General features: G+C 42.4%; 1 protein-coding gene across 1 annotated transcript; it reads left to right on the top strand.

Moving 5' to 3' along the window:
- Positions 1 to 716: 716 nt before the first annotated feature.
- LOC311343277 (solute carrier family 28 member 3-like) lies at positions 717 to 6976 on the top strand (the record flags this gene model as incomplete). Its single annotated transcript, XM_084468154.1, is given in 18 exon segments — positions 717 to 788; positions 1293 to 1369; positions 1526 to 1617; positions 1901 to 2090; positions 2253 to 2397; positions 2591 to 2704; positions 2988 to 3065; positions 3363 to 3443; positions 3657 to 3737; positions 3874 to 3991; positions 3994 to 3998; positions 4344 to 4468; positions 4547 to 4715; positions 5203 to 5400; positions 5686 to 5767; positions 5934 to 6032; positions 6275 to 6389; positions 6844 to 6976. Coding segments are annotated over 18 exon segments (1974 nt in total).
- Between the last annotated feature and the right edge of the window lie 5174 nt (positions 6977 to 12150).

The following is a 12150-nucleotide window of genomic DNA, read 5'->3' on the forward strand; positions in this document are numbered from 1 at the left end:
TATCGTATTCTCCTGAACTGTGAAGTGTGAAGCCGCAATGTTTAATTGCTTGCTTTGAGCAGACCCAGACTTGGCTGTGATTGTCAAAGATGGATTGAGACGGCTTTGAGACCGCTGGGGACCCTAACCTCTTGGTTTGGCCTTGTGGTAAGCCTGGTGGTCACTGGTGTTGACCACAGTTTACACACACCCTAACCCTTTCCTCACAGGTCACCAAATTGAATAATTCTCATTTAACTCATTTATCATTCTATTTACTTCCAGGTATTCACTAACTTTAGTACTGGGAGTAAGACTTTCATCTGGGTTGTTGGTTGAACCACGCACCGTTGGAGCGTCTTATCTGTCGTGTGAAGGGAACTAAAGAAGATGTTCAAATGTTGACTTTAGCTTGTTTGACCAGTTCAAGCCAGGGTGCATAATAAATAAACAGATACATAGAGAATGAAAGAAAGCGAGAAAGGAAGAAAGGAAACACTAAGAATGAGACAAGGGAAGAAAGGTTTACAGCAAACTGCTATTCTGTTTATCTCAAGGTCCCTCACTGAAGAACCCCTCCCCTAGGTCAGTCAATGGATGACCTGTGTGTGGGGAGGGAACAGAGCAAACAGGGGAGAGGAGAGGGAGCTGTGTGTTCCTGAGAGGGAGGGCAGGGCCCAGACAGGTGTAGCCTCCAGTGTGGAGCAGGGCTGTCTGCATACCTCTGAGGCTTCAGAATGGAGATGAACAGAGTCTCTCCTAAGAGCCACCCTGACAAAGGGAAGGACAACAGTGCTTTTTTGGCAGAGGTAGGTTGATTATATCAATGCCCCACATTTCTTACATCTTCAAAGGCAGTATAGACGTACACAGTGTGAGTAGAACCCAAGGGATAAAATACTTGGAAAACTCCATTGCAGTGCTTGTCATATTTACTAGCAACTTTTTTGCTTTTTCACTTTAAAAATAGGCAGAGGGTGAGCTGTACAATATGGTGATGACAGATATTCTCTTGGAATGGATCTTCTCCTTAAATAGGCCCATGTGTTACAAGACAGAAAGAAATAAGGGAGAGAAAAAGAAGAAAAGATAGAGAAAACTGTGAACTAAATAATCATGATAAAAAGCATAACCTGGCATAATGCTTTGCGGTATCATAACCCCTGGTTGTACTATGCCTACTGGTTTATATGTGTGTGTGTGTGTGTGTGTGTGTGTGTGTGTGTGTGTGTGTGTGTGTGTGTGTGTGTGTGTGTGTGTGTGTGTGTGTGTGTGCATGCATGCTTGCACGTTGACGGACATTTGTATGGAAGGAGAAAGATCTGACACGCATCGATTTGAACCTGACTTCTGAAGAGGGAGGAGATGCTCACGACAACAAACAAAAAAGGTTTTGTATGATAGACAATTTCCCATGGAATCCCATGGATTTCTAAATCACAAACATTGTTTGGGCTTTATATTAGAAACAATGTTCTCTCTCTCTCTCTCTCTCTCTCTCTCTCTCTCTCTCTCTCTCTCTCTCTCTCATCTCCTGTGTGCTCAGTTTCCTACAGAAGAATGCAAAGTGGGCAGAGGCCTGCTTGATGAGGCACAAGGACAGGATTATATTGGCCCTTCTCCTAGTTTTACTTGCAGGTAACTAGACCGCCGTTGCTGCTCTGACACAGGAAAATCTGAAGAGCTACCTTGTTGTCTAGGCCAAGCTATCCACTATTGTAGTGTTGACAATTGTTTGCATGCTTGTCCATGTTTGTCCAAGAAGCACACACAAACACACACACACACACACACACACACACACACACACACAGCAAACACCGGGTCCACAATGCGCACAGAAATTAATGTATTTATACGTACCCTGAATTTCCCGCCTAGGATTCCTGTATTAAAGTACATCTTCCTCCGATTCTTCCAGGTTACGCTGCCATGTTGATAGCGGCCTGTATTCTGAATTTTAAACAAGCTGTTGAGCTGCTGGCAGTCACGATTGTAGTCATTTTCTTTCTGGCCTGGGATTGGTTAATGCAACGCTACGGTGACCTTCTATGGCAGAAGTTCTCTCCCATCTGTGAGCTGTGGGACAGCAACTGGTTTTGGATCAAATGGTGAGAAATATTACATACTTTATGTGCTTAATTACCCCATGTGCTTTTACAACTGAGCTTTCTGTGTTTTGCGATGAGCCAATTCACCTGACCTCAGAGAACAACCCACTCATAGCCTCTGATGGAACGAAGGACATGGCTAATGGTGTTCCCCATTGCCAGGGTGGTGTATGCGGTGTTACTGGTGATGCTGGTGTGTTGGCTTGTGTTGGACACGGCCAAGAATGGAACCAGACAACTGGTGTCCTTCGCTGGACTGGTGCTTCTTATCCTGCTCATGGCACTCTTCTCCAAGAGCCTCACCAGGGTAACACACACACACACACACACACACACACACACACACACACACACACACACACTCAGATGATGTTGAGAATGCAAAGATGATCATCATACTAATGAACCTATATATGAACCTCCTCCACATGTAGTAAAATGTTGTTAAATGTTAAGACACATGCTTCGCTGTGACTTATTGTATTTATTTGTTTTCGTAGATCCATTGGAGAACTTTGTTTTGGGGCATTGGGCTACAGTTTGTCTTTGGTCTGCTCATGCTCAGGACGAATGTTGGCCTAAAAGCGCTACAGTGGATAGGAAACAAAGTAGAGGTACACACCTGCTCTCACAGACACACAAACGTACACAAACCGATATACACCCACTGAATGCCGGATCGTGAGTTGTTACTTTGTCCTGTTGATCTGACATCTTTTAATTCTAATAACTAGTCTGGTCTGATGTAATCTTGTGTATGTAGTAAATAGTGATAGGTCAAATAGTGTGTATTTCCATTTAAACAGACCATATAAGCTGCATCTCAGGTTATTAACATGTCACAACTATGATGAGATTATTATGGTTATTACATAGTTTCATCTTTTGTTCACACAGACCTTCCTGTCCTACTCAAATTCTGGGGCCAAGATGGTTTTCGGTGAGAGTTATAAGGATCACTTCTTTGCATTCAAGGTACGAAACAATCCGACACACACACAAACACGCACACATGCACACATACACACGCACACACTGGAATGATGAAGATGATGGCTGTGATGACTATGATGATGACGGTGGAGATAAGGATGAAGGTGATAATAATGGTAATAATGGTGATGATCTGGTTATAATGCTGTGATGGCCAAGAGTACGAAGATGGGGATATTAATGGTGAAAATGAAGATCATAATGATTGTTATAATAATGGTATGCTAATGGTGATGATAAAGTTGATTTAAATCATGATGATGGTTTCTCTCTCTACAGGTGATGCCTTCTATCGTCTTTGTAAGCACCATCATTTCGGTCCTCTATCATGTGGGTTTCATGCAGTGGCTCATTCTGAAGGTGAGAATGAGCCATGTATGCATGGCTGCTTTGAGCAACCAGCCATTACTTAGGGATTCACTGAGACAACACTGAGAAGTTAATGTTCACCAATGTGTGTTAAAACTTGTTGTTATAATGTCAGAATGCTACAATTTAGTGTGGGGGCTTTACAGTTGATTTTTATTCTATTGATTTTTGGATTATTGACATAGGATTTTCTTCTTTGTGCAGATTGGTTTTGTAATGCATGTATCAATGGGAACCTCTCTAACAGAATCGACAGCTGCAGCAGGAAACATGTTCCTGGGACAGGTGTGGTCCTACATTTAACTACCTCACTAACTCCACTATATGTATACTATACTATATGTGCACTATATCAATGAACCACGGTGGTGACTTCCAATCCAGAATTGTTTTTCTGTTTTTCTCACCCATCCTGTCTCAGACCGAGTCCTTGCTCCTGATTCGTCCGTACATCAACCAGCTGACCCGCTCTGAGATCCACGCCGTTACGGCCGGCGGGTTCGCTAGCGTCTCTGGGAGCATCCTGGCGGCCTACATCGCCCTGGGGTAAAGGAAGCCATGCATCCTCCTTATATTGCTATAATCCTCAGCCAATAGCAGTTAATAGCTTGTTGACAATGTTGAAGAATGATTATACAACAATATAATATGATAATAAGTAATATGAGCCATCTTCTCTCTGTCTCTCTCTGTCACTCTCTCTCGCTCTCTCTCACTCTCTCTCTCTCTCTCTCTTTCACTCGTACACACACACACACACACACACACACACACACACACACACACACACACACACACGCTTGTGCATTGCTTAATCACTTCCACCTCAATACCCCCCCCCCCCCCCCATGCTATATCCATCGACCCGACCTCTGACCTTTGCTCTGATAGGTGGAGGCCTCTCACCTCCTGGCGGCGTCCATAATGTCAGCGCCTGCCTCCCTGGCCATCGCCAAGGTGTTCTGGCCGGAGACAGAGCCTGCCGCGGTCAGCAGGGAGATAAAGATGCCCAAAGGGTGAGACAGACAAAAACGACAAAAAGTCATTCTCCACTGTGCGTCATTGATGTTGGTATCGCCCTTTCTTTGTTTCAGGGAGACTAACAACATGCTGGAGGCCATAGTTCAAGGGGCGTGTTCCTCTGCGCCATTGGTGGCTAATGTAGTTGTCAACCTCATCGCCTTCGTTTCCATACTGGCCTTCATGGACGAGACTCTGTCCTGGCTGGGAGACTTGTTCGGATGTCCACAGTTCAGCTTTTCGGTGAATCAGTACACACGCACACACGCACACACGCGCACACGCGCACACGCACTCACACACACACACACACACACACACACACACACATGCAGTCGTACAGTTGTGGCCCACAAACCATGGCCCGCTGGTTATTTGGGCTGGCTATCAGTCCTGAGTTGCCCCAACTGTTTGCTAACATTATAGGTTTTTATTTATTGAGCTTTTATAAAGTTGCTCTAATGAGTATTGCATTTTAGTTTGAATCTCAGCAAATAGGCAAATGGCATTCCACTTAGAAAAAGGTTACCATAGTAACCCCTTGATAAAATATTGAACAACGGTGGTTTTGACTAAAGTCTATTAACTAAGAAAAGAAACGTTAATGTAAAGTGTTTTGCCCTACGACTCATTGGTGGTTAGATTACATTTTGGCCCACAACTCTGGGCAAGTCCGCACTTTAGCCGGCCGCTGTTTCTTAAGTCTTCCTAATTCTCTCTCGTTCCTCAGCTCATCTGTTCCTATGTGTTTGCGCCGCTGGCCTTCGTTATGGGCGTATCGTGGGAGGACAGCTTCATCGTGGGCGAGCTGATTGGCATCAAGACGTTCTTGAACGAGTTTGTGAGCTATGAGAGGCTGTCTGTGCTCATTAAGATGAGGGACGAAGGGAAGCCTGAGTATGTGGACAAGGTTAAGCAGTATATATCGGTAAGTCTATTAACAACTTGGACAACGTTTAGCAGTATATTTAGGAAAGTCTCTGAACAACTTGCTGGACAGTTGATGAATGAAAACCAATTACTAAATTAATTTATATTTTATTATAGATCAGTTTTGTCAGCATACGTGGGAATACATGTTCACGATGTGAAGGGAAATCCCTTTGTTGCTTTCTCTTTAACTGTCGCCTTAAAGAGCTGTGAAGCCCTGCAGTTGCAGTAGGATAAATATATTGGTCAACAATTGGACTGAAGCGCCCCCCTCTCTCCTCAGATTCACTCCCAAACCATAGCCACCTATGCTCTGTGTGGCTTCTCTAACTTTGGCTCCCTGGGGATGATCATTGGTGTAATGAGTAAGATCCTGACACGCTGCTTCTCTTCAAATCATCCCTCTATCAGCGAAAGATAACCCAGTTCACGAATCTATTAAGTGGTTAATTAGACAGAAAGATAAATAAAAAAGGTAGTGACGTTGATGCGTCATCACATGTGGACTACCCAATCTCCCCGCACCTCCAGATACCCTGGCTCCAGAGAGAATATCAGACTTCACCGACTGTGGCCTTAGAGCGTTGACTGCAGGAAGTGTGGCCTGTTTCATGACCGCATGCATCGCAGGTAAAGCTGTCTCCTCATTCTCTGAACTAAGGCCACTTCCGCGGCAAATAGCCACCACTGGTCGCCACCCTCACCCTCCTGATGTGCATGTATATTGTAGGAGAGGAGTGCACCTACCCAGTGGGATGGCCACTGTGGGAGTTTCACCGGGGACATAGAGACCCTGGTGTTGCACCCACAGTGATATTTGACTCAAAAGAATGACGGCCATGGTCTTTGTTTCTTCTCTTTTCTCCTCCCAGGTATTCTGTACGTTCCGGAATTCCAGTGTGATGATTTGTTTGGAGTGCTCGCCAACAGCTCTGTTTGGAATACCAGCACTGAGATAACTGAATGCTGCAGCCAACTATACACCAGGTGCTTGTGGGTCATTTACAGTCAGCTCACGTGATTTAAGTGAATTAAAGTAGAGGTTACTCATGAGACAGGGGTTGGGCCTCTTTGCTCTAGGATACCGACAGGTAGACTTCGGATCGAACACAGTATCGTTAGAGTCTGAGTCAAACACCCTAGCCACTACACTATCAACATCACTTAAACTATCAATGCACTTGGTGTAGATACCGTCAGCAAATATTTCTCTAAATAGCTCTAGCATCCGCTCTTTCTCTCACACCAACACAAAGGTTAAGGACAGTTTGCGCCTGGGTGTGGTGTGTGTGTTCTAAAGATCTTTTACATGTTATTCATAATCATAAAGTGCATGCAACTTTTCCAGTTTTCAACCTGAAACCTTGATAAAGTGTCATCTTGATTAACATAAGGTCATACCAAGTGGTCAGAAAAATAACTGTGTGGTCTTTCATTGCAGTGTAATGGCGTCAACTCCATTGAACATGGCCAATGGGACTTCCATTATGCAACGTTGCTGTGCTTTCTCTCCCTCTACCTCCTTTAACTGTACCATTGGGCTTGAACTCATCATCCACAGCCCTATGGTTTAAAAGATCATAAGCATAAGTATGAACCAAGGATCAATGAGAAGGAATCAGTTTTGAGAGGATGACCAAAAACAAGATGTAGTCTATGTGATTGCTAAAAGAGATTATGTTTAAGGTGCAGTATGTAGCATTTAGTGGCATCTAGCTGAACGGTGTTTTGTGTTGAGATTGATAAATAGGCTATTAAGTACCTCCACCATTTCCTGGAACATGTACATTACCATGGTGATAATAAAAAAGATTGTTATTGGTTAAAATGTTTTATTCACAGGCTACAGCTGTCCAAAATCGATCTTGGTGCCGTTATAATTGTCTCTTTTGCACGAAAACTGAAATCTCGGCATACGTGTCCCATTCAGCTCCATAATTGTAATTATTGCAAAGACCTGGGAAAAGATCACGACGATCACTCACTTTCAATATAGACAGACCTTTACTTGTTAGCTATGACCCAGCCACTGCATGTGTATTTAGCTATTTTACTATTTTCATATGATGATGTGAATAGGCCTGCACATCAAAATGTATCATAATTATGTTACGATACACACCGCCACATTAAGAAGACTCCAGAGAGCTGTAGTCCTGTAAAATCCTAAATCAAAGAACCAAGGGAAGAAATCTTTGTTCTGCCACATCTCACATGAGAAACGCCGTGGAAGGTTGTCTCCCCATTATGAAAATCATTTTACGATGAATTACTAAACAATCACCAAAAAAACATAAATACCAATATATTAACTAACATTCATATGATTATTCTCCTCCAAAGTGGAGGTCATTCAGATGTGACATGTTTACTATTACTATTTCTAGGACATCGAGCACAGTGTATTAATCCACACGTATATGAATCCATAGGTCTTCCTCTTAAAAAAAACGTTTTATTTTGGTCATAACTATGTCGCTTTCTCTGTTATATGTTGGCAATTCTGGGACAAAACTTCTAAACCTGATCTAATCATCATCTTATCAAATGATGTCTTATTTAATCATAGATTGTTGAATCTTTATCCAAACTGGCCAAAGCTTGTTTATGAACATGGCTACGTTTGGGTTGGATACATAATGGGTTAATGGTGAGTCTACGGTCATGTTTGCCGCCTCGTGTGACATATTAAATACACATGCAAGCCACTAGATGGCACTTTTGTATTGCATTTCCCAGTCTCTCCACCGCTTGCGCCTGTAAGTTTAATTCGGCAGGTCATAAAAAAGCCGTTCATCAAATCGCCCTGATTGGCGCTGGGTAACTACTCAATTAATATCGACATGGAAATCACCACAGAAGGACCGTGGAATGGCCGCATAGGGGTGAGTTCTGTCATCTGCAAATATGAGAGACATGGAGGAGGGACACACAGCACGACAGTCACTTCATTAAGTCAGGGACCGGGAAAAGGTCAGAAAAAAAGGTGAAAAGGTGTTCCATGTGCCACACCCCACTGCGAGTAGGACATTAGTGTCCGCTGTCAGCGTCTGATACGAGGGGCCTTTTTAAGTTCGGTGTCACATTGAGATTTAATCTATATTTGTTTGAATTGCTTGGTTTGAGCCTTTTTCTGATTATCGCTTCGACGGGGATCAGGATGTCCGGTCTGCACGGTGATTCCAAAATATGTGCAACCGGGTTGTAGCACTGTCAGTGCTGCAAGATATTGGTCTCGATTTGCTCATGCATTTGGATATGAAATAATACTATAACTATCAAAAATAAATGATAGTCCTTCAATGTGATTGTCAAATAGACCTACTGTTATTATGGTTGTTAGGGTTAGTTGTCAATGGTGAGTTAATTGTTGCTTACTGTATGCTGCTGCAAAGACTTGAAAAATACGATCAACCAAGACCATACTTACAGTTTGCAGAGAGTCTGCAAGCCAAATAGTGAAATACAGACTATTCAAGTGTATTTACCAATGATAAATGATTTGTGACTGATCTGTCCTTTGATCGATTATCAATACTAATATAATACTGGAATACCCATGAGGCCAGGCCCACGCTGAAATACTACTACCCCCAGTGGAAGCACAGACAATGGTAGGAAGATAGAGACTGCCTGCACACACACACACACACACACACACACACACACACACACACACACACACACACACACACACACACACACACACACACACTTATTTGTGCACACAACAGAACAGAGGAAGGAAACTGGAAAGAGAACATTGAGAAGAAGTATGAGATTAGGACAACTGGAGAGAGACAGCCATACGACCGCACTTGTTTCACACACACACACACACACACACACACACACACACACACACACACACACACACACACACACACACACACACACACACACACACACACACACAATGGTCAATATTGGATCTAAGAATACATTAAACCAAATGCAAATGTTAAATTTACAGGCTGGGTAAAGAATGCCTAAACCCTTCAGTACCAAGCCTTTGTTAATTAAGGAGTTTCATAGTCACATTTAAATCAATGAGAGATGGATGGATGGCTTGATATAGACAGATGGATGGATCAATACACTCATTGATTGATAAAAATAAGTCTGAACATTTATTTTCAATGTACACATTACAGCAGATGGTCTTCTCTTTGTATAAAGCAATCAGGGTGTTGACAATTAAATCAAGTAACACAAACAGAGGCCTCCGCCTGCATCTCTTCATGTGTTCTTCAGGCTATGCTCTGGGCCTAACAAACCATAATTAATGCTCTAATTGGCCATTGACACATAATTGCATGGACGTGTGTCGGTGCATGGCAAGGAATTAAACAGGACAATCCCTGATGAATGGGTGCCTGTTGAACTGTGCTCGTCGCATATTCAGCTGTGCTTTAGGAGTCACAAGGCAGGGAGTTCAATATGAAATATAAAGCATTGAGCATATATTAATATCAATATCTTGCTGCAGACCGCTTTCTCCGAAAGCATGAAGGTGTAAATAATTACAGAACCAAGGTTGGTAGTTAATGAAATTGATGGATTGCTGAATTGCTTATATATAAAGATAAATTCATGATGGTTCGATGGATGGGTAGAAGGTTGGACGGCTAGATAAATGGATAGGGGGATGGATAGTTGGACTGATGGCAATACCAATATGGTAATGTCCATTGACAATATATTGTTATAGTTTTATTTTGTAAATCTTTCATTGTATCTCCATGGAACAGGGCACCCAGCTCCACATATGGTGGTACTGATATGCAGTAGGGGTGGGAAAAATAATCGATTACTCGATGCATCGCGATTCTCTCTAGAACGATTCCGTTTCGATGCAGTAAAAATTATAATTGGAAACAAATGTAATATATATATATTTTTAAATTAAAAAATATATATTAAATTTGTTCGCCTGCTGCAGAGCGCTACAGAAAACTTTCCTTTCTGCCTGCGGGTTCTCTGTGCAGAGAACCGACTTTATCTAATATAAAATATTAGATAATATAAAATATTAGATAAGGTAATTCAGCTGTTGATTGTCTTTAATGATCATCACACAAGTAGGAAGTGATTAGCAATCTCTGAGTAGCAAACTCAGATGTATATATATATTTTTGAAAATCCTGCATGGAAATGTACATTAAAAAAATTGTTGCATCGAGATGCATCGATAATCATTTAAGAATCGAATCGTTGACCTCTGAATCAGAATCGAATCGTGAGGTGCCAAGAGATTCCCACCCTACCTAAATTCTCTCATGTGACTCCCCTCTTCCGCCACCTCCACTGGCTCCCTGTAGTAGCCCGCATCAGATTCAAGATGATGGTACTGGCATACAAGACGGTCGATGGAACTGCCTCTGCCTACCGCCAAGCCTTGGTCAAACCACACACCCCAGCTCAATCCCTCCGCTCAACTACCTCAGCTGGACGTCTGGTACCGCCATCACTAAGAGCAACCAAAGGTCGATCAGCTAAATCACAACTCTTCTCTATCTTGGGACCACAGTGGTGGAACGAGCTCCCTGCTGATGTCAGGACCGCAGAGTCGCTCACCAGCTTCCGCAAACGACTCAAAACCCACCTGTTCATTGTTCACCTAGACTCTACATAGCCATTCAGTCCCTTATTTGTCTGTTGCACTATTGTTTGTTGTACGTCCTGGCACTTAATGAACGCACTTAATGCAGGTTGTATTCATTCATTGTACTTAATTGTGTAGCATCTACTTAATTGTGTTGTGCATGCATGTTGTGTAGCATGTACTTAATTGTGTAGCATCTGCAGTAGCTAGCTATCACTGCTGTATACGGGGAATGGGGTTAGCCTGGCGACTAACTTGCACTTGGTTCTATGAACATCTTTGCTGTACCGATGGCAATATATTGTTTCACTTCTTATGACAAATGTACTTATTGTAAGTCGCTTTGGATAAAAGCGTCTGCTAAATGCCCTAAATGTAAATGTAAATGTAAATATCTACTGTCTGGCTTTGTGCTTTATTTCTTGGAATCAATTCACATTCCTTCTTTTTTATATTAACAACATGACACATTTCTCATTGTAACAGGCCCTCTCCCCGTGTTTGATCAGGATTATCGATCCATCCATCATGATTTGGTTAAATCATAATAATTTATTGCTGAATCGATGATTCATTTTCAAATGAATATGTTTCATTTGCAATTATGTGCCTATTTTTTTAAATGTCCCATTTTTCATCTCCTTCAAACTGTGTTCGCCTTCAATCTGTAAACACCAACACATTTGTGTGGCGCACTCTAATCCAGCTAATTAATTGGGGCTGTCATTTCATAAAAATCAATTTTTTGGCCACCATTTTTTGACCACCGTCATGTTGCTACTCGACTGAATTGTGAGCAAATTAAAACCAAATCGGCTGGGTATGAGCTGGGCTCACAGCTGATTGTTAACATGCGGTCGCCAATGGCAGAGCTATATTTGTGTGGCCAAAAGTTTTTGAGGTGTTGTCTTTATTTCCATGTCTCTCAACAACGCATGTTCTCGGCATGTTCTGAGAAAAACAACCTTGCCATCTTGATTAGCCCTCAAAAGGTGTGGTTTGCCGTTGTTTTTTTTGTGAGTGGCTCATTGAATGCATTTGGCACACAAACAGCCGCACACGTATGGAACAAAATTACATACTGCACATACGCTTGCGGCTGCCCAATTATGGACTCACACATATGCATGCACTCGTGCACAC

Source organism: Micromesistius poutassou (assembly GCF_964030765.1).
Source record: "Micromesistius poutassou genome assembly, chromosome: 5".
Taxonomy (NCBI): Eukaryota; Metazoa; Chordata; class Actinopteri; order Gadiformes; family Gadidae; genus Micromesistius; species Micromesistius poutassou.